The sequence below is a fragment of the Cervus elaphus genome, chromosome 12 (genome assembly GCF_910594005.1).
Source record: "Cervus elaphus chromosome 12, mCerEla1.1, whole genome shotgun sequence".
Classification (NCBI taxonomy): Eukaryota; Metazoa; Chordata; class Mammalia; order Artiodactyla; family Cervidae; genus Cervus; species Cervus elaphus.
This window is the reverse complement of record NC_057826.1, coordinates 74,934,380-74,958,379: the sequence shown is the minus strand read 5'-3', so window position 1 is coordinate 74,958,379 and position 24,000 is coordinate 74,934,380. Positions and strand designations below refer to the sequence as shown.

The 24,000-nt window shown below is 39.5% G+C and overlaps 4 gene segments (V, D, J or C); all 4 read right to left on the bottom strand.

Annotated features, from left to right (window-relative positions):
- Positions 1–5,297: 5,297 nt before the first annotated feature.
- LOC122705697 lies at positions 5,298–5,941 on the bottom strand. The segment is given in 2 exon segments: positions 5,298–5,662; positions 5,825–5,941. Coding segments are annotated over 2 exon segments (414 nt in total).
- Positions 5,942–9,322: 3,381 nt separating this feature from the next.
- Positions 9,323–10,143, bottom strand: LOC122704955. The segment is given in 2 exon segments: positions 9,323–9,884; positions 10,092–10,143. Coding segments are annotated over 2 exon segments (381 nt in total).
- A 2,495-nt stretch (positions 10,144–12,638) lies between these two features.
- On the bottom strand, positions 12,639–13,851 carry LOC122705696. The segment is given in 3 exon segments: positions 12,639–12,763; positions 13,182–13,583; positions 13,779–13,851. Coding segments are annotated over 3 exon segments (579 nt in total).
- A 3,676-nt stretch (positions 13,852–17,527) lies between these two features.
- Positions 17,528–18,090, bottom strand: LOC122704956. The segment is given in 2 exon segments: positions 17,528–17,912; positions 18,036–18,090. Coding segments are annotated over 2 exon segments (381 nt in total).
- Positions 18,091–24,000: the final 5,910 nt, after the last annotated feature.

The window sequence follows — 24,000 nt, the reverse complement described above, 5'->3', positions numbered from 1 at the left end:
TGAAAAATACCATTGGTAGCTTGATAGGGATTGCATTGAATGTATAGATTGCTTTGGGCCGTATACTCATTTTCACAATATTGATTCTTCCAATCCATGAACACAGTATATTTCTCCATCTATTTGTGTCCTCTTTGATTTCTTTCATCAGTGTTTTATAGTTTTCTATATATAGGTCTTTCATTTCTTTAGGTAGATATACTCCTAAGTATCTTATTCTTTTTGTTGCAATGGTGAATGGTATTATTTCCTTAATTTCTCTTTCTGTTTTCTCATTGTTAGTGTATAGGAATGCAAGGGATTTCTGTGTGTTAATTTTATATCCTGCAACTTTACTATGTTCATTGATTAGCTCTAGTAATTTTCTGGTAGAGTCTTTAGGGTTTTCTATGTAGAGGATCATGTCGTCTGCAAACAGTGAGAGTTTCACTTCTTCTTTTCCAATCTGGATTCCTTTTATTTCTTTTTCTGCTCTGATTGCTGTGGCCAACACTTCCCAAAACTATGTTGAATAGTAGTGGTGAGAGTGGGCACCCTTGTCTTGATCCTGACTTTAAGGGAAATGCTTTCAATTTTTCACTATTGAGGATAATTTTGCTGTGGGTTTGTCATATATAGCTTTTATTATGTGGAGGTATATTTCTTCTATTCCTGCTTTCTGGGGAGTTTTTATCATAAATGGATGTTTAATTTTGTCAAAGGCTTTTTCTGCATCTATTGAGATAATCATATGGTTTTTATCTTTCAATTTGTTAATGTGGTGTATTACATTGATTGATTTGCAGATATTAAAGAATCCTTGCATTCCTGGGATAAAGCCCACTTGGCCATGATGTATGATCTTCAGCTTTCTTAATAGTCCAACTCTCACATTGATACATGACTACAGGATAAACCATAGCTTTGACTAGACAGACTTTCTTGGCAAAGTAATGTCTCTGCTTTTTAATATGCTGTCTAGGTTGGTCGTAACTTTCCTTCCGAGCAGTCAGAGTCTTTCATTTTCATGGCTGCAGTCACCATCTGCAGTGATTTTGGAGCCCAAAAATAGAAAGCCTGTCACTGTTTACACTGTTTCCCTATCTATTTGCCATGAAGTGATGGGACTGGATACCATGATCTTAGTTTTCTGAATGTTGAGCTTTAAGCCAACTTTTTCACTCTCCTCTTTCACTTTCATCAAGAGGTTCTTTAGTTCTTCTTCACTTTCTGTCATAAGGGTGATGTCATCTGTATATCTGAAGTTACTGATATTTCTCCCAGCAATCTTGATTTCAGCTTGTGCTTCATACAGCCCAACATTTCTCCTGATGTACTCTGCATATAAGTTAAATAAGCAGGGTAACAATATACAGCTTTGACATACTCCTTTCCCGATTTGTAACCAGTGTGTTGTTCCATGTCCAGTTCTAACTGTTGCTTCCTGACCTGCATACAGGTTTCTTGGGAGGCAGGTCAGGTGGTCTGGTATTCCCATCTCTTTCAGAACTTTCCAGTTTATTGTGATCCACACAGTCAAAGGCTTTGGCATACTCAATAAAGCAGAAATAGATATTTTTCTGGAACTCTCCTGCTTTTTCAAATGGTCCATTGGATGTTGGCAATTTGATCTCTGGTTCTTCTGCCTCTTCTAAAACCAGCTTGAACATCTGGAAGTTCACGGTTCACGTACTGCTGAAGCCTGGCTTGGAGAATTTTGAGCATAACTTTACTAGTGTGTGAGATGACTGCAATTGTGTGGTAGTTTGAGCATTCTTTGGCATTGCCTTTCTTTGACATTGGAATGAAAACTGACCTTTTCCAGTCCTGTGGCCACTGCTGAGTTTTCCAAATTTGCTGACATATTGAGTGCATCACTTTCACAGCATCGTCTTTTAGGATTTGAAATAGCTCAAGTGGAAGTCCATCATCTCCACTAGCTTTGTTCATAGTGATGCTTCCTAAGGCTCAATTGACTTTGCATTCCAGGATGTCTGGCTCTAGGTAAGTGATTACACCATCGTGATTATCTGGGTATTAATATGGTAAAAAAAAAAAAAAAAAAAATTCTGTTAGGATGGTAAGATTTTTTGAGTTAAACCAATTTAAAATTTCTAAAATTAACTTTTATAGTTGACTTACAGTATAGTTGATTTACCATGTCAGTTTCCACTGTACAGCAAAGTGAATCAGTTGTGCACACACAGCACATCCAGTTTGTTTAGAATTATATTCCCATGTAGGGCATTGCAAAGTATTGAGCAGAGTTCCCTGTGCCCTACAGTAGGGTACTTATTACTTATCTGTCTATATTATATATGTAGTAGTGTGTATATGACAATCCCAGCCTCCTAATTTATCCCTCCCCTAATTTCCCCTCGGGAACCATAAATTTGTTTCCTATATCTGTGACTCTACTTCTGTTTTGAAATTAGGTTCATTTGTACCATTTTTTAAGACTCCACATATAAGTAATATCGTATGATACTTGTCTGTTTGACTTCAGTCAGTATGACGATCTCTAGGTCCATGCACATTGCTGCAAATGGCATTATTTCATTGTGTTTTATGGCTGAGTAATGTTGCATTGTATATATGTACCACATCTTCTTTATCCATTCTTTCCATAGACATATAGGTTGCTTCCATGTCCTAGGTATTGTAAATAGTGCTGCAATGAACATTAGGGTACATGTATTTTTTTCAAATTATGGTTTTCTCCAGATTTATGCCCAGGAGTGGAATTGCTGGGTCATATGGTAGCACTATTTTTAGTTTTTTAAGGAACTTCCATACTGTTCTCCATAGTGTAGGAGGGTTCCCTTTTCTCCTTTTCTCAACACCCTTTCCAGCGTTTATTGTTTGTAGATTCTTTGATGATGGCCATTTGAATCAGTGTGAGTGAAAGTGAAAGTGGTTCAGTCGTGTATGACTCTTTGCGACCCCATGGACTGTACAGTCCACAGAATTCTCCGGGCCAGAATACTGGGGTGGGTACCCTTTCTCTCCTCCAGGGGATCTTTCCAACCCAGAGATCAAAAACAGGTTTCCCACAATTGCAGGCAGATTTTTTTACCAGCCAAGCCACCACAGAAGCCCAAAGATCAGTGTGAGGTGATATCTCATTGCAGTTTTGATTTGCATTTCTCTAATAATTAGTGATGGTGAGCACCTTTTCATGTGCCTTTTGGCCATCTGTAAATGTTCTTTGGAGAAATGTCTATTGGATCTTCCCCTCATTTTTAATTTGAGTTGTTTGGGATTTTTTTTTAATATGGATCTGTATGAGTTGTTTGTATATTTTGGAGACTAATCCCTTGTCAATATGGTTGCAAATATTTTCTCTCATCCTGTGGATTTTCTTTCTGTTTTGTTTATGATTTCCTTTGCTATGTAAGAGCTTTTAAGTTTAGTTAGGTTCCATTTGTTTATTTTTGTTTTTATTTTCATTACTCTAGGAGGTAGACCATGAAAAGATTCTAGTGTGATTTATGTCAAAGGGTGTTCTGCCTATGTTATTATCCTCTAACAGTTTTAGAGTATCCAGTCTTACATTTAGGCCTTTAATCCATTTTGAGTTTATTTTTGTGTATGATGTTATAGAGAGTGTTCTGACTTCATTCTTTATATGTACCTGTCCAGTTTTTCCAGCCTCATTTATTGGAAAGACTGTAAGACATTCCTTTGAAGATTTCTACTCAACACAATTGCTTTCCAAATACAAATATAAGAGGCAGCTACCATACAAGATCACTTAGCAACCACCCATTACCATTCAACTTTTAAGACACTGAGAAACATGGGATTTGAAAAGGAGGAAATTGGAGAGAAGGGATATTTGGGACTGTATAACAATGATTGAAAGCGAGGGCCTAGAGGGGTGCAAAATCAGCCACACAATGGTAAAAATGCTTTTGGAGGAGTGTGCAGTGAAAGGCAAGACCAGAGACAGAACATAATTCATACAGTACTTCGTAAAATGTCCTTCTAAGGGCCACTAATTATTGATCTTTTTGGGGATAAGACTGAAGAGAGGCAGGGAAAACTTAGTTTATGGAAATTGAGCCATTCAGTGATAGAGGTGTTAATAAGAAGCAATGAGTATTAGCACAAAGTAGGCACCTTAGAATGTAAATAAAGGTACTATTAACTCAGCTAACAAAACTAAAATGAATGAATTTATTAAATGGTGTAAAACAACATGATATTCAAAAGAAGGAAAATCACACAGAGATTTCATGACAAAACAATGCCTGTAATATAACATATAGTCAATTAATATTTAACGAATTGCTAGGAAAATTAAATAAATAGTCTTGTTTAGGCTTCAGAGACAAAGCAGAACAGGCCTCTGACCTTGCTTCTAACCTGCCTGGACACTGCCCTGACTGTGAGTTGACTGTGAGTAACTGCCTGCTGTGAGTGCAAGACTTCCAGCACCATGGATAAGGTGGGGAAGGAATCTTGAGATTGTTGAGCTCCTAGAGGGATCCCCCAGCCTTAGCAACATCCCAAGTTTTACATGACTAAATGAACAGCATTAACATGAAACCAGAGCTGCAATTTGGTCACAGATTGATGATGATATCAGGTTGCAACTGCCCTGGGATTGTAAATGGGAGCCCTGAACTGTAATCTTTGAAGTCTTACCCATGGAGAAGACTCTTTTCATAATTGGGACTCCAGATGTGCTGTGACCTGGGACTTCTCAGTGCTGGAAACTCTCAAGTCTGGATGTTGACCTCCATCCAAGTCTGAGTGTTGGTCAAAACCCAATTTGGTGATGTATCATCTGCTCTTTCTAATTCTATTTTCTTTTAATGTTAATGTGTTTAATGCTAATATGTTGAAAGTAAGCTAGATAATTCTCCAATAAACATCTATATTATTTATTTGTATATAACAAGTGGCTTATTTTGTTAACAAATCCTTTGAACCTGAGACAAAAGTGAAAACTTTTGGTAAAACATGAATAAACTGAAATGAAAAAGCCAACAATTCACACATATTTTTACTGATTTATAATTCAGACATTTCTGAATTTCCTTAGTCAATTCTTCTAGCTCATACTAATCACTACATGGCAAGGATTTTATGTGGCTAATTTTTGTCCTCAATACATAATTTTACATTTTTAATAAATAAATAATTTAAATCTAAATTTTTAGGGATAAGGATTTTTTTTATGAATGATAGCTCTGAATATGGCCTCTGAACTTAGAGAACTATTTTCTTAGAATGAGTATCTTCTCTCTAACCCTATGCCTGTGCAACCGTAATCACTTCCTGTCTGTGCTGGCAACTCCCTGCCCTGGTCCCTACGGCAGGTGGAGCAGGGCCCTGGGTTTTGGTGCAGGTCCCTCCTCCACACGTCTCACTGTGGGCTCACTCAGTGCACAGAAATACACTGCAGAGTCCTCCAGCTTTGAAGCTGAGATGACAAGTGTGATAGATTTTCTTGCTTTCTGGAAATTCAATGAGTAGCGACCTTCTGTGGCATTTTGCTGGTTATGAGAATCCTGACGAATAAGGAGAATCATCCCCCCACTGCTGGGCTGCTTGTACCAGAATAAATTATACTGTGAATCACTGGTGTCATACTTGCAGTCCAGGGTCACAGCTTCCTTCTCCTGCACTAATACTTGTGGTTGGTCTTGAGTTACCTTCTGGGCAATAATGGATCCTAAAGAAAAAAAATAGAATCAGAACTTTAGGAATTAGTGTGGAATAAAGAAATCCTATTTTAGACCCTACTACCCCTTCTTCCCAGGGTTCCCATAAGACTGCCTGTTCCCCCAGTCCTTAGGTCACAGAGGAGGCACAGTTCCATTGGGACCATCCTTACCTAAACACAGTGAAGTCACGACCACCTTCAGAAGGCTGGAGAGAAGCATGTTTCAGTTCTTCCACTAGATGGAAAATATCTTCTTCTTCAATGTCAAGGCTTTGCAAGGCGAGCCTGACACGGTGAGGGAAGGATTGCTGGGTATGTGCTGCTGCTGCCCCACAACAGGAAACAGGGGTTTCCTGGAGTAGCAAGTTGATGTGGCTCATGTCAACTTCTCTATGGATCAGGTGAATGTCTCACTCACCCCAAACTTCCTTTTGCATTAACCAGCTCTTCAGTTCAGTTCGGTTCAGTTCAGTCACTCGGTTGTGTCCAATTCTTTGCGACCCCATTAACTGCAGCGCGCCAGGCCTCCCTGTCCATCACCAACTCGCAGAGTCTACCCAACCCATTTTCAGTTGACACCAGTTACATCTGAAAATAAACACAAGTCAAATTTGATATTGAAAGGAAGAGTGAAAATTTGACTAACTTCTGTGTTCAGCTGTTGCATCTATGATGGAACTTGTTTCAAGATACTGCATGTAATGGATTATGGAAACAACATAAGATGTAGTGTTCATTTATCCTCATACCTACATGTGCTTTCTTTCACTTAAGATAGAAATAAATTGCTTTATGAAAAGAAGACAAATCTGTTTGTGCTAATTACTGCAGCTTTCTTAACCTACATATGAATATAGCAATCACTATAATTCTTCACCACAACATCTGTTCGGTTACCTAACTTGGGACCTAATAGTAGGAGAAAAGATAATCTCCCTTTGCAGAAGGCTAGAATGAATCTCGCAGACATGGAGTCCTATCACAGTGGTCCCTCTCTCCTCTCTATTTGTTCTGACAGCCCAGGTCTGTTCAGAGAGGGCAAATAGATGCTAGATTTTGGTCATCAGGTTATCAAACCTTTGAATTTATATTGTTCCCATTAATTCAGTTGGAACCCTCTCAGTCAGGTCTGACTCTCTGCGACCCCAGACCTGCCAGGCTCCTCTGTCCATGGCATTCCTCAGGCAAGAATACTGGAGTGGGTAGCCATTCCCTCCTCCAGTGGATCTTTCCAACCCCAGGATTGAACCCAGGTCTCCTGCATTGTAGGCAGAATCTTGACCATCTGAGGCACCAGGGAAGCCAAAAAGAGCTTCAAAAAGCCTCTATATTCTGTGCACCTAGTTCTAAGGGAATGTGTCACAAGAGACCCCTGTTGGTCCTTTAATGGACCGGAACCTGGTGGTCCAGAGTCGACGATGAGAGAGTGAAAGAAGTAAAGAGGCTAATATTCCCTGGGTTACACAGTCAGCTTCCACGCTCCAGGGAATCAGCCAGAAATAGACAGAGAGAGATAGAGAGAGAAAGAAAGAAAGAAAGACATGGGGACCAAAGCTCTGATGGAGCAAACGTGTTTTAATCAACATGGTGTGGGCATATATACTGTAGTTATTCTCAGCAAAGATAAAGATTAAAATTCCAGATTTACAAAACACAAGGCGATCCCTATTAAAAAGAGAAGAGGGTACTTATCACCATAATGAGAAACTAACAAAGGAAATGCCTGGATTCCTCAGCCCAGGGAAGGGAAAGGCATGCCTCTCCTCTTAATTCCTGAATATTCAGGAATTAATAAGGGCCAAAGGTTTCCTGACAGATCCAAACAGCACACGGGAAAAGCCTCCAGTTAAAAGCTTCCTGACAGACCTCCATAAGACAGTTGATCATAAGACCACTACTGATTATAATATTTGTGTAAAAATGTAAAAGGAAAACCATGCCTAAGGATATTACTAATCAACATGTTGTCAACTACAAATTGGCACTTGCCAAGAGTATTTGCCAGCAACTGAACAACAGCAAGGGCATTTGTCTTCTACCTCTACAGAGATTGAACCCTATGCTACTGCAGCTGCTGACTTTCAAAACCCTCTGAGGGTAATGCAGGGTGGACAGTGAGGCACTCTGTGCTCCAGGGAAACTGGTGAAACAGGTCTTTACATAGTTAGATATTTTCAGGAGCTGATTTCGTGATCCCAACCCCTGCATCTCTTCATAACTAGAAAAGCATTAAATTCCTTCATGGTGACATCAGCTCCTTGGGACTAGCAGAAAATCTTTTGTAAAGTAAGCACTTGATTGCGTTGAATTCCCCCTTCACCAAAATCTTATATGTTGACGTTCCCCCACTACCTCTTTGGAGCAGTCTCTCTGAGCTATCTGAGCTTTGGTCTCCCCGGCTGCAGTCCTCATTTTGCCCCAAGTAAAACTTGGGTCACATCTCTCACATTGTGCATCTTTTTAGTCAACAATGGCAAACAGCAGAGAGCTGTTACCTATAGGGGCCTACCCCTTAAAGTTGAACAGAACTTACCTTCTTATCTCAGAGTAATTACAGCTTCAGCTAAATTGGTTGAAGTTTTTCCAGATCCTGCCCTGGAATCTTCATTAAATCTGATGGTACCACACATAGCACAAATTGTTCTCCAACCTAAAACACCCAACCTTTTTCTACCAATCAGTTGACTAATATAAAATATTAATTTCCCCTCAGGTTATTCAACTTTGTTACCCTTCTCAGTGAAAAGTTCTCCTGATAGTACCTTTGCTATTCAAAATGGCTTCGTGTCCAGAACAGATTTTTTTTTAACACTCTCGTACCAAATGTGAATTAATATGTTTTAAAATAATCTTATCTTAAATATTAAAAAGAAACAATACCAGGCTGTCTACACAATAACTATTCTAAACTCCTTTGTAAACCAATCATTCGCAAAAACGAAATTAACTAAGTAGCTGAACTTGTGAATCTATCTTGGATACATTAAATTGCAAAAAGTATATATTCAGTGGAAGTTTTAGGTTTTTAACACAGTTCACATATCATGTATGCCTCTTAAAATGAAAGTGAAAGTTGCTCATCATGTCTGACTCTTTGTGACCCCATGGACTATACAGTCCATGGAATTCTCCAGGCCACAATACTGGGGTGGGTAGCCTTTCCCTTCTCCAGGGGATCTTCTCAACCCAGGGATTGAACCCAACTCTCCCACATTGCAGGCAGATTACCAGCTAAGCCACAAGTAAAGCCCAAGAAAACTGGAGTGTGTAGCCTACCCCTTCTCCAGCAGATCTTCCCAACCCAGGGATTGAACCAGGGTCTCCTACATTGCAGGATTCACCTTTTCTTATTTCTTTAACAAACACCTACTGATAATCAACTATGTGAATGGGGACTGCTCAATTCAACATATAATAGTAAGTGAAAAACATTATAAGCCTATTGTGACAATAATTTATTGAAAAGGTTAGCTGAATATTCACAATATTATGTGATTGCAGAATTATCAATATCATATTTATTGGATATCACACATTTCCCTATAATTGGCATGCAATATATAATCAGAAAAATAATAAATGTTGTTTTCAAAACACAGTATTAAAAAAAAAACTTTCATAATAAGGATTATCAATTGATACCAAGAGGTTATTTATAGAAAATGAGTCTGAGTGGCAAACGTAAAGGCAATATTACAATTTCGAAACAAAACAATGCTAACTCCCTTCAAGAAATCAGTAAGCAGCAATTATCCATCAAATGTGTCATACTTTCTGGGTCATCTTGAACCTAACCTTCTTATTCTATGCTTGTCTAACACATCAGTTTCCACTTGCAGACAAACAATATGACAGATGCTACTTTGAAGGTTGCACCAGAGGAAGGGGGCTGCCCGTCACAATTATGAGTACAGGTAGCGGCTGCCTGGGCAGCGCTGTGTCCTTGCTGCACAGAAGCAGACAGCTGAGTCTCCAGGCTGGATGGTTGCGATGTGCAGGGAGAGACGTTTGGCGGTCTTATTCAAGAAGACAGTCAGTCTCTGGTCTTTTTTTTCACCCATATTTGAACGAATAGCTACAAGGAGCTGGGGACCTTTCCCAGGTTCTTGCTTATACCAAGGGAAATACTCTGAAGCAGTGTCTGTATAAGTGCAGGTGATAACAGGGGTGCTTCCCTCCTGGACACTCAGGGTAGAAGGACTCTGCTCCACCTCGTTTCCAAGACTGACACCTATGGAGAAAGCAGAAGTCAGAGAAAGGAGAAGGTTGTCAGATTATTAAGATCCACAATTTACTTTCCCTTTTCTACAATAGCTAAAAGAAACCTGAATAAAGTCAGTTTCAGTGTCTAATGAATATCTACTAACACACTCTGTTTCCCTTTTTTTTTTTAAATTAATTTATTTATTTTACTGTTTCCCTTAAACCCTCAACTCACAGTCCAGCTGTAGCCATAAGAACGTGATTAAAGCTCCAATGGGTGTCTTCATTGTTTTTCCCATTTAGGATCAATTGTGGACCTGCAGTCTCCAGCCAGGAGACCTCTTTCTGCTACCAAGTGTCCCCTTCTTTTCTCTAGTGGTTTCTTTCATTGTCTAGCCAGCCAATAAGAAAAAGGCTCTGCTTCTGCCCTAAGCCTATTCATTCAGAATCCACTCAAAGGAACCCTCCACATGTTCTGATCAGCAGAGGTGCACCACCATCTGGTGGTCACATCTCTAACTATTGAACTCTGGTTAAATGTCCTTTTCATGGCTGTGCCTACGAGGGACATGCATAAAAGCAGCAAAGGTCAAACAAATTATGTCTCAGATTGAAGTAATCTAATGCACAGTAAGAATATAGAGATAGAGAATTTGACTGTTTATAAGCTGAAAAGAGGTAGATGCTGTTGCTCTTTATTCAATGATGTGCCTGATATATACGTTTTAAATTATAAAAGCAACATGATTCACTCTCCTAAACAAACAAACCTATATATATGTATATATTTGAAACTATCAAGTTCAGCCAATATACCATTTTCATTTGCCTGTTTTGGAGGAAAACTCTGTAAAAGAAATTTGTAAGCCAAAGATCAGAGTAACAGAGAGAAGATCATTTGACATTTCAACTGCCTGTTATCTCAGACTGTCTCCTCTAACCTGGTTTTCAGTGGGCCCTTGCTTTCTCAGAGAATTGACAGTAGAAACAGTTGAAATGTATCCTAAAATGTAATTACTAAATGTCAGAGATCTAAGTGTCACAGTTTGCATTAGACAGCTTTCCTTTGCTCAGCAACAAGGATCTGGAAGAAGGAGATAGGAAAAGAATATTAAGGGGGAGGTGAGGATATCCAGCTTATCCTCTGCTTTCTACTGCTAGCATTTGATCTATTTTTTAATTATATGATTTTTCATTCTGCCATCTTGGATCTAGTTTCTGTTTTGTAAAATGAGGTGAACTAAACCCTGTCTAAGGGCTCATCTAGCTCTACATTCTTTTATACTATTTAGCAGAACAAATCTTTATTGAGGCCTGCTCATATACAATGTAGAGTGATGAGAGAGAGTGGGGAGAGACCCCTTGCACTCTGGAACCCCAACACCATTTTCACATTTCATGCAGTCTTCGGAGTCTGCGGTTGCCACTAATTAACCCTAGGTCCTCTTCTGAAGCAGAGGCAGGGTCCTTGGAATGAATCCCTATCCATGATTTCATTTCTCCTATAAGATCAAGGAGAATATAAATCCAGAGTAAAATGGCATAAAATGGGACGGGGCTCACTGAATGTAAGCGTCATCACAGACAGTGAGGTCAAAGGGGCTTTGTGACTGAATCGGTAAGAAGATGTTCTTCTAGTGATTCATTCTATAAGTCTTATTTCATCTTGTAGGAATAAAAGAAAAAAAACATCTGCATGACTGGAGGACCCAGAGGAAGTCGACGAGTTGCCAACAGGTAAAGCAAGAGGCTCTTTCTAAAGCAACCAAATTGCTTTCTGGCTTCTGTCTCTCTGTGCAAGTGTAGGTGGGGATCACCTATGTCATTTTTAGAACCAGTGCAAAATGAAAATTTGGCATCTTCTTTGCAAGAAGCAGGGTAAAGTCTCATTAGGTAATGTTTTTAGTGGCTTCCCTGGTGGCTCAAATGGTAAAGAACTTGCCTGCAATGCGGGAGACCTGAGTTCGATCCCTGGGTCCGATCCCTGGGTCAGGAAGATCCCTTGGTATAGGAAATGGCAACCCACTCCAGTATTCTTGCCCGGAGAATTCTGTAGAATGAGGAGCCTGGCAGGCTGTAGTCCATGGGGTCGCATAGAGTAGGACAGGATGGAGCGACTAACACTTTCATTTTTGACGTTTCAAGTGGCACCATTTTTCTAAACTGCTTTAACTCTTCATACAAATTAGCTTCATGTATCTGAATCTAATTTTTTGAGACTTTCAATCATTTTAGGTTCACAGAAAAATTAAAGAGAAGATGCAGAGGTTTCCAATATACCTCCCACTCCCACACTTGCATAACCTCCCTTCTTGTCAACTTCCACATGAGGCTGGTCTATTTCTCACAACTGATGAGCCCATATTAACACATTATAATTGCCCAAAGTCTATCGTTTACCAGAATTCACTCTTGGTGTTATACATTCTATGGGTTTCCACAAATGTACAGTGGCACGTGTTCATCATCATAGTATCACAGAGAGTAGTTTCACTCCTAAAAATCCTCTGTGCTCTGCCCATTCATCCTTCCACTCCCCTCAATCCTTGAAATCACTGTTTTTTACTCTCTTTATAATTTTGCCTTTCCCAGAATGTCATATAGTTGGAATCATATAGTAGGCGGCCTTTGAGATTGACTTCTTTCACTTAGTATCATGCATTTAAGTTTCCTCTGTATTTTTATGGCTTGACAGCCCATTTCTTTTTAACACTGAATAATATTCCATTGTTTGGATGTACCACAATTTATTTATCCATCCACTTGCTGAAGGACATCTTGGTTAGTCCCAAATGTCGGTACCTGTGGATGAGCCGCTGTAGACCCCGTGCCTTTCTCTCAGCCTGTTGCAGCTGCCCTCAGTGTTTGGTGCTCCTTGGTTTTCAGACACAGCGCTCCAGTCGCTGCCTTGTCGTCACATAAAAAATCATTCTTCTTATATTTGTTATTACCAGGACTCAAAACTCTGAATACAAACTTTAAAAGCATTACACACATTTAATTCCCTTTTCACTTTGAAGGAACACACACGTGCAGTTAACCAAGAAATTGAGTCATCTCTTTCTGTTTGTTGATCGCCGTATATTTTTTTCAAGCATTTTCCATCAGAGAAATTTATATGTAGCTTATATTTCATCTGTCAGGAGCACTAGATTGTTTTAACAGGACATTGAATATTGGCATCTACATCAGTTATGACAATGGTTCCATATTAGAGCTTTATATACACGAGAGATTTCTGGGATGAAGAAGGGCAAAAAAAAAAAAAAAGACAAATAGTGAAATGACAGTCCTAAAGGATCTGATCTTCGGAAGAAAAAAGTGCTGAAGTATGAATCTGGAAACCCAAAGAGGTAACAAGGTACTTGCACGGTGTAGCCCTGCGGAGGGGCGGGGCTGAGGCAGCTGCAGTTTGGGCACAGGCTGCAGATCACCAGGGAGCACTGTGCCTCCACCGCACAGAGGTAGGTGGCTGCGTCTTCCAGCTGGGAGGCTGCGATGTGTAGGGTGCTATACCGTTCCTTAAAATTCACTGTGGAACTCAGCCTTTCTTTCTGCTTCGTCCCTGAAGTTATGAAAAACAGCGTGGTGAGGCTGCCTCCGGGATTCTGCTGGAACCACTGCACACGGCTCACTGTGTCAGAAAAATTGCACCTCAGAGTAGAGTTGGCTCCTTCCTGGAGCTTCAAGACTGAAGGGCTCTGCTCCACCTTCACTCCTCCCACCCCTGCTCGGAAAGAGAAAAGCACACACATATGATGTCACTGAGGGGTCGCGGATGGGGTTTCCAGACCAGGAAACTCTCTCAGGAAGCACCTGAGGATGAAGGACCAGCTAGGAGCCCCAGTCAGCTCTCCCCCCTCCCGCCCACTGACGGCTGTGGACACTCCCCAGCCCCCTCTCTGGGGTGACCCCGACTCACAGCAAATCTGGACCCACAGAAGCCCCAGCAGGGCTCCCCATTGCCTCTTCATGATCCCTTGCCCAGGTACTGAGGTGCCTTCACCCCTACTCTGAAGGATATAGAGTCCTGGGGCCAGAGAAATGTTGTTCTTACTGTCAGTGTTCCACCAGAATCACTGAGTACCAATCACATCTGAGGTGTGTCAGCTCACTTAACAGGAAACTCCACCCACAGTGGCCTGGTGAGACTGCAGTAAGGTCAGCAATTTCTCCAAAATTGAGGTTTGGGGGGACAGTGCAGAGAGGTAAAAGCAATATTTCCATTATGTGTAGTCATAAATTTTTTTTTTTCTTAAAGGACTATATGTAAGAGAAGATTGTGGGATAGTGTGTGAGGAAAGGTAGATGATATTTCTAGAAAAATTGTGTCATGATGGATTACATAGAACCTTGAGGAATTATAGGGACGGATGACCCATTTTTCAAACTGCATAGTTTGGCAGAGATTTTGATAATTCGGTTATGTGAAAATTCTGATCAAGGAAAACTATGTGATACATGCATTGTTTATTGCAGAAGTAAATACAATTTCTTGAAATCATTTAGAAACCAAGATATATAGTCAACCTCTGCACAGAAATGATTCCAATAAGAATTTGGTTGTTGAAAAACAGGACATGCGTATAATGTTCACTCTGCCTTGATTTCCACCTCTCCCTTCCTACTGTCCAACTCTTGGACACCCTCTTGACCCACAGCTGATTCTGATCTAGCCACACTTTTTTGCTCAAATTCAATATTGTCTTTCTCCTTTCCTTCTATTTTTGTTCCTTATTTTTTCCTCTTTTTATTCTTGTTCTTTCTACTCTCGAAGAAATATATGAAAAAGGTAGGAGGTCTGGGGTATTGGAATAATTTCTGGGTCAATGGGTTTGGGGAATTCAGTCATAAAAATTTCAAAAATGAATACAGGTAACGCAGATGTTTTCTGTTGAGCTTCCATGCTCCCAGAGCTCAGTAGTATCCCTATGTCTCTACCTCTGCTCAGAGAATCATCCTCACCATGGATTTACAGGGGTAAGGGCTACAGCTTTCCAAACATTATATAGAATGACAAAGCTGACATCTGAGATGAACTTTACACAAACACTGTTCCCCTCTCCCCACCTTTGCTGTCTATAATTAGACTGTTCCCCGTGCTCTCTGGGCTCCTCTCTTAACTGTTCCATCTTTAGAATCATCAGAAAAGGTCTTCATGTCTTTAAAGCCTACAGTGCCCCCTAGTGGGCTGAAACCATCAACAAAGACCCATTCAGACCAACAACTGCAGCGTCACAAAACCCCGGTCCCATTCACTGCGTGCTTCCTGATGAAGAAAATAGTTAGAAAAAAAAGTCACTGCCTAGATTGAATGGAGACTAAAAATAAACTCTTACTCTTAAAATGTCATTTGATGGAAATTTATGCCTTAAAAAATTTCATAAATTTCATCTTGTGCTTTTTTTTTATTTCTTTACTTTAGTTCAAAATAAATCCTTATTTATAGAAGTTGTGCTGTAAATATGGTAATTTATTAAAAAGAACAAAATCTTGCCATTTGCAGCAACAGGAATGGACTTGGAGGGCATTATGCTAAGTGAGATATGTCAGAGAAAGACAAGTACTGTATGATATCATCTGTGTATAGAATCTAACAAACACAATAAACTGGTGAATATAACAATAAAAGCAGACTCACAGATATAGAGAACAAACTGGTGGTTATTAGTGGGGGCAGGGCCAGTAGAGGGGTGTGAGTGTGGGAGACCCAAACAGTTGGGTATAAGAGAGGCTTAAGGATGTATTGTTATAACATGGAGAAGATAGCCAATATTTTGTAATAACTGCAAATGGAAAGTAACCTTTAAAAGTGTTACATAGCCATTGTTATGGCTACAGTCCATAGGGTCGCAAAGAGTCAGACAGGACTGAAGCGACTGAGCACACACATACACAAGTGAAAGAAACCAGTCTGAGAAAGCTATGACTTCATATGACTTCATATGACTCCAACTATATAATGTTCTGGACGAAGCAAAACTATGGAGACAGTAAAAAGATCAGTGTTTGCAAGGGGTTATAGGGAAGAAGGGAAAAATTTTTACAGAACATTTTTGAGAAAAGAAAGGCTAACCAATGAGTAAAAGTCAAAGGTTTAATAGTATACAACCTTGGGTAGCTCAGCTGGTAAAGAATCTGCCTGCAATGCAGGAGACCCCCGTTTGATTCCTCGGTCGGAAAGCTCCCCTCGAGAAGGGACAGGCTACCCTCTCCAGTATTATTGGTCTTCCCTGTGGTTCATACAGTAAAGAATCTACCTGACCTGGGTTTGATTCCTGGGTTGGGAAGGTCCCCTTGAGAAGGAAATGGCAACCCACTCCAGTATTCGTGCCTGGAGAATCCAATAGACAGAGGAGCCGTGGACAGAGGAGTCCATGGGGTTGCAAAGAGAAGGACACAGCTGAAGTGATGAAGCCCAGCACGGCACATACAAAGTTTGGGGGAATTTTTTGTGTTGTTCTCAGTTCATTAAAGACTAACTTCCACTTTTATGCTGAGTTTGCCGCTGCTGCTGCTAAGTCCCTTCAGTCGTGTCCAACTCTGTGCGACCCCATAGGCTGCAGCCTACCAGGCTCCTCCATCCCTGGGATTCTCCAGGCAGGAATGCTGGAGTGGGTTGCCATTTCCTTCTCCAATGCATGAAAGTGAAGTCGCTCAGGCATGTCCGACTCTTTGCAACCCCATAGACTGCAGCCTACCAGGCTCCTCCATCCATGGGGGTCTCAGGCAAGGGTACTGGAGTGGGTTGCCATTGCCTTCTCTGTATGCTGTATAGAAAGTCATCATTGCTTGTCATAAAGAATTGTGGAGAGCACGGCTATTCTTTGCTTACAAATGGCCTCACTCAGGCCTCCTGTTTTAGTGCTCCCCAAAACCCTCAACACACACTTTTAGTGCTCCCCAAAACCCTCAATACTCACACATGTGCACTAATCAGGGCAACACCATCTTCCCAATTATTCACAGATGATTGGTGCCGTGTTTTCTTAACCTTTGCACAGGTGCTCAGCACACATTCTGATGCGTCTCACACGAGGTCTAGGTTCCTTCTTCAACTATTCTACGAGACAAGTCTTCGTTCTTCCTTATACTTCTCATCCTCTGAAATCTGTTGATAGCACTCTGCGCTGCTAACTCCTTTTCTGTTCTCTCTGTATTTTCAGGCGTATACCCTTTCTAATTTCTTAGACTTCCAGGGGGATAAAGAGATAAATGTGAATAAAATCCTTTCCTCTCTTTCCACTGTTTCATTATATATGATATTCTGTTCCTCCTCCTTTCATCCCTTCTTTCTCTATTAAGAATGATAATTTCTGGAGGCTGTGGCTCTCCTATCACCTCTCATGCCCTGCTCTGTCGGGAAGACATTGTGCAGACCACACCTCATCTGGCACACTTTGGTTCTTTGAAAGTATAGTGAGGCATAGTAATACCCACCTGGGTGACTTGGAACAACTTGTGGAAGCATGACTTTGCAAGAATATGCAAAACACCACTTCTTTGCTTATGTGGTTTTACCTTGAAATTACTTTGACCCTGGAAAAGGAACTGCTGTCAGAGAGTTTTCAGTTTTACTAGTAAAGAGTCGGGTATGGGGAATATTCTCTTTTTATTCTTATGCTTTAGCCATTTGTACGTTTTTTGTATCAACCAGAGACTAAGAGACAAACAACCACAGGCTCCGTTGGAACCACAGTGCATCCAGGCCCCATCACTGCTCAGAGTTTGCGCTCAGCTCCCCCTGCAGTTTCCGTCACTGTGTCCCTCAGAGCGCAGTAGTACACAGCCGAGTCTGACTCCTGGACTGAGGCTTTCTCCAAGTGGAAGGAGGTGGTTTTTGCATTGTATGTGGCTTCAAAACCTTTGTTGGTTCTCTTGTCGTTGGCCTTTGTGGCTTTCAGGAGGAGCTCTGGACCTTCGCCAGGATACTGGACATACCAGAAAAGAGTGGGGTACGTAGTGTCTGAATAAGTACAGTTCACAGTCAAGGTAGCCCCTTCCAAAAGGGTCACTTGGCCGTCCATCTGGCTCACTGAGTCTCCACGGGTTTGTCCTAGGGGAAAACAAGAGAGTTCTCTGTGATCTTGGGCATAAAACTCTGGGATACAATTATGCTTAAAGGTTTTGTTGACATAACAGAAGAAAGGATCAAAATTTTTACAGGTGTTTTGCTTACCCAGCAGGAAGAGTATCACAGTCACTAATCCTGGAGAAGAGATCATCTCTAGAGTGTCTCCTGAAGAACATTCTTGACTCGTAACATGAAGAAATAGTGAAGTCACAGTGAGGTTTAGTTTCAGTGAAGTTTAGACACACAGGAAACGTGTCTGTGTTAGGAAACTGTACCCTCTGGTGGACAGGGACAAAAATTCGATGCATGTATGAAAGAAAGTGAAAGTGAAGTCCTGTCCAACTCTGTGACCCCGTGAACTGTAGCCTGCCAGGGATTCTGTCCTTCTGTCCATGGGATTCTCCAGGCAAGAATACTGGAGTGGGTTGCCATTTCCTTCTCCAGGGGATCTTCCCGACTCAGGGATACGAACCTGAGTCTCCTGCATTGGCAGGCAAATTCTTCACCACTGAGTCAGCAGGGAAGCCCTGACTGGTGTTTATTACATGCTCACTGAATATTTACTATACCAAAAGAAAGTAATGAATAAAGGGTCTTTGATTGTGGAATCACTACTACTTGAAATAAAATATTTTCTCAGTCCTAAAATAATATCATTTGTAAGAAATGTTATCTTTCTAATAAATTTTTTTTCAAGGGAAAAAGTCACAGTGTCTTATCAATAGCCAAATAATCCTGAATTTCAGAATCATTAAAATGTGAAAACAAAAGAAATATCATAATTAAAATTATCAAATCCTTGTAGAATTATCTAAGAGCAATATCTTATTCTCCTACTTCTTCCTTGACTCTAAGATAAGAGGATTGGCCTATGTAAATCAGACAAGTACTAATCATAGTATATATTCTTAGCCTCAAAGATACTTTCTATTTTATCTGCCACATTTTGTTGCCAAACTTTAACCAAATAATTTCCCCCCAGTGTTTGAAACTCTGAAGATGTGGATTTGTGTCAAAAGCGCAGAGCATATGCTAGGACACTCTTTCCCAGGTTTGAAATTCTTAAAGACCTGTCAGCCAATATTCACATGATAGCTGAAAGTAGAATTAATAAGCGAATGACTTAAAATTACAGATTTTGGGCCCACCAATAACTTCTTGAATCACATTATCCAGAGTTGAGACCCATGAATCTGTAATTTTTAAAAGCTCCTCAAGAAGTTGGGTCACAGCCAGTCTGATGTTGGTTTACAAGTTTTCATTTGGGACAGATGTCCTAGATCAAGGTAGTTGTCAAAGATCAGGGAGCAACAGGATGTTCCCAGGACTATGTACGTACTCAAAACTTCTCTTTTTGAGTGAAGGTAATGGCAACCCACTCCAGTACTCTTGCCTGGAGAATCCCAGGGACAGGGGAGCCTGGTGGACTGCTGTCTATGGGGTCCACAGAGTCGGACACGACTGAAGCAACTTAGCAGCAGCAGCTAAAACAATCACTTCTTTAGCTCTCTTTTTATGACCGTTCATTTTATAAAACAAAACCTCTGAGGAGTATCAAGATGAAGTTCTAAGAGGCGTTCATCTTCTGTAAAGCCTTGTAACCATAGATCCTTAAACACACAGATGGAAGCTTAGCCCATTCTGTTTCTGGGAGTTCACTCTTCTCAGATTCACATCAAGGAATTTCATGAGTCCAGAGTCAGCACATGAATCATTTCCCAAATCCAGATTTAAATTTAAAAAACCAGGCTCAAATATTGCTTGGATTCACATATCCCTTCCTTTCTTCTCCACCTTCCAAATCACATAGTGAGAAACTGCCTCAGAAATAAGCCAGAAAGAAATTCTGGAAAATCAGTTACAAACTCCTGTTCTGGTAGGTGGATTTCCCTGGTGGCTCAGATGGTAAACAATCTGCTGGCAATTCTGGTATATAGAAAGAATGCAAAATAGGTTGTAATGATGTAGGACTGAAAATAAACGTATAGCACATGGAGGCAGATAGTTGTTATCTCTACTTTAAAAAAAAAAAACATAGTTTAAGGCTAATGAGTACATATAGGAGAAATATTTTTGCATTTCAGGATCATAAAAGAAGACTTGTAGAACACTGAAGAAAAGCATTTGCTATATTTGGATTTTAATGGCTTTATTAATACATAGTTCTCTTTAAAATAAATTGTACCTCCTTAACTTAATAAGATTGACATATGTGTATACTCGTGAAACCATCACCACAATCAAGATAATGAACAATGCATCACCCCAAAAGTTTCCTCTTGTCTCTTTTAAGTCCTCTAAGCCCTCTCTTCACTTCTTACTCCCATTTTCAAGCAACATTTCTCTCATAGTTTGCATATTCAGTAATTTCAAATAAATGGTATGATATGTGCCTTTGATAGCTTCTTTCATTCAACATAATTATTTTAAGATTGGGTTATTATAATCATGTTTCATTCCTTTGTACTGCTGAGTAGTATTCCATTATATAAATATGATTTATCTATAGATACCTTTGTCTATTCACCTATTGATGGATATTTAGGTTAGTCCTAGTTTGCAGCTGTTACAAACAAAGCTGCTATGAACATGTGTGAGTAAGATTTTTTATAGTCATACTTTCATTTCTCTTGGGTCAGTATCTGGATGGAATGACTGGAGCCTATGTTAGGTATATATTTGACTTTGTTTAACTTTCTTATTTTTTCTAGTAGCTTTTTTGTTAATTCCCTTGGATTTGACGCTCAGATAATTATGCTGTCTGTGACTAAAGATAGATTCACTTATTCTTTTCCAAATTGTATGATTTTTGTTTCTTTCTCTTGCCTTATTGCACTGGCTAGGACCCTTAGTACAATATTCAAATACAAGTGGTGAGAGTCAAAATTCTTCCCTTATTCCTGAAATTTGAAGGAAAGCATTCAGTATTTCACCATCAAGTGTATTTGATGTAGATTTGTTGTAGAGAACCTTTATTAAGTTAATGAATTCCCTTAAGTCCTAGTTTGCCAGGAGTTTTTAATCAAGACTAGATACTGAGTTTTGTCCAATGGTTTTCCTGTAGCTATAGAGGTTACTGTCATTAATCATCTGTGACTTGTTAATCTCTGTGGATACATTACAGATAAATTGTCACAACAAAATATTAAAGGAGATATCACTCTATCATCTTACAAATAGTAAAACAAAGCTATCTAGAAACTTAATTTTAGAGTTAATAGTTTTTAACACAAACCTGTCTAATAGCAAAAATCTGTTCCTTTTTTACCCTATAGATTATTTTCAGAGAAATTTTGAGAGAGAGAGGGCAGCAAAATTACTACTGAAATCTTTGAAATACTTTAAGACAGTCTTTTAATAGGTTCTTTACTTATGCAAAGTGAACTAATTAAATAATTATAAATTTGGTCCTTTCACCAAAGGAGGAAAGAAACATAAAGAATACTCATGAACTTGTTTACAAAACAGAAACAGACTCACAGATGTAGAGGATGAACTAATGGTTGCCAAAGGGGAAGGATGGGGGGAGAGATAGGGAGTTTGGGATGGACATGTACACACTGCTCTATTTAAAATGGATAACCAACAAGGACCTAATGTCTAGCACAGGAAACTCTGTCTAATGTTACGTGGCAGCTTGGATGGGATGGGAGCTTGGGGGAGAACGGATACAAGTACCTGTATGGCTGAATTCCTTTGCTGTGCCCCTAAAACTATCACAACATTGTTAATCAGCTATACTCCAATACAATATAAAATTAAAAAAAAAAAAAAATTCAAGCTGCAATTCAGAAGATGACCACCAGGTACTGCCTTGACCATTCCCTTCAGACTCCTACCTACTAGGCACCTGTGGAGCAATGCTCCATACCAGTGCAACAAGCTCTTCTAGGTTTCTGTAAACCACTAGAATTCTGAAACCTCGTTCATGACTACTGGTCACTCTATTTCTCTTTCCCTTGAAACTGGCATGTGATAAAGTAGTCTAGAGCATAGTTGTTCAGACTAACCAGGATAAATGTTCTCAAAAATTTAAAAACTGTACTGCCTTGTGATCCATAAATTCTACTTCTGATTATATTATATTCAAAACAGTTGAAAGAATTTGGATGTATACCCCAAATACTGAGATATGCATATATCCATGTTTCTACCAAAAGATGGAAGGAACCCAAATGTTCATCAACAGATGAATGAGTAGACAAAAAGTAGTGTATGTGTACAATGGAATATTATTCAACTTTAGAAAGGTATAAAAAAAATCAACAACATGGATGAAATTTGAGGACGTTATAATAAAAGAAATGTCACGAAATTACCAATATTTTGTAATTTGACTTACATGAGTTATCTAAGGTAGTCAAACTCATAGAAAGAGAAAGTAGAACAGTAGTGGCCATGGGTTGGAGGAACAAAGGAATGAGGAGTTAGTCTTTTTTTTTTTTTTTTTAATTTACGTTGTTGGCTCAATTCCCCACATTGAGGCATGGGGAATATCAGTTCCCTGACCAGGGATCAAACCTGTGTCCCCTGCATTGTAAGCATGGAGTCTTAATCACTGGACTACTAGGAAAGTCCTGAGGAGTTTGTCTTTAAGGAGTATAAATTTTCAATTTTTCAAGATGCAAAGAGTACTAGAGATAGATGGTGTTTGCTGAACAACAATGCAAATGTACTTAGTATCACTGGTCTGAACACTTAAAATAGATAAAATAGTAAAAATGAATGTCAAAATGATAAAAATTTAATTTAAAAAATTTAAGGGGATATTTTAAGAATTCTACTTTACACATCTGCTTCCAAATGCAAATATAAGAAGGAATTATAATACATGACAACTTATCAATCATCCACTACCATTCAGATTTCAAGGCGCTGAGAAAATGAGGTTAGAGGTAGGAGGAAATTGGAGATAAGGAGTATTTTGGACTGTGTTAACACTGATTGAAAAGGAGGGCCTAGAGAGGTACAAAATCAGTCACATGATGGTAAAAATGCTTTTTGAAGAGTGGTACAGCAAAGGACAAGAGCAGAGAAAGAAGACAATTCATACTCTTCTCCTTCACAATGTCCTTCTAAGAGCAGCTAATTATTAATCACTTTGTGAATAAGATTGATGGGAGGCAGTTAAACTGTATCATAGAAATTGAGCTATTTCATGCTAGAGGTGTTAATAATGCAGAATGAGTATTAGCACAAAGTTTGTGAGATATTAAACATTTTAGAAAGTAAATGAGAGTACATTGATTCCATTAATAAATCTAAAATAAACTTACTCATTAAATGGTATAAAACTGTATTCAAACAGATATTCAAAAAGAGGACTACCACAGAGAGATTTCACCATCTTCCTCATTCCAAGTAATGTCGGTAATATGATATAAATACAATAAATATTTATTGAACAAATTGATTTGTGGAAAATTCTTAAAGACATAGGGATACCAGACCACCTGACCCACCTCTTGAGAAATCTGTTTGCAGGTCAGGAAGCAACAGTTAGAACTGGACATGGAACAACAGACTGGTTCCAAATCGGGAAAGGAGTACATCAAGGCTATATGTTGTCACCCTGCTTATTTAACTTATATGCAGAGTATATCATGAGAAATGCTGGGCTGGATGAAGCACAAGCTGGAATCAAGATTGCTGGGAGAAATATCAATAACTTCAGATACCCAGATGACACCACCCTTATGGCAGAAAGTGAAAAAGAACTAAAGAGCCTCTTGATGAAAGTGAAAGAGGAGAGTGAAAAAGTTGGCTTAAAGCTCAACATTCAGAAAACTAAGATCATGGCATCTGGTCCCATTACTTCATGGCAAATAGATGGGGAGACAGTGGGAACAGTGACAGACTTTATTTTGGGAGGCTCCAAAATCACTGCAGACGGTGACTGTAGCCATGAAATTAAAGGACACTTACTCCTTGGAAGAAAAGTTACAACCAACCTAGACAGCATATTAAAAAGCAGAGACATTACTCTGCCAACAAAGGTCCATCTAGTCAAGGCTATGGTTTTTCCAGTAGTCATGTATGGATGTGAGAGTTGGACTATAAAGAAAGCTGA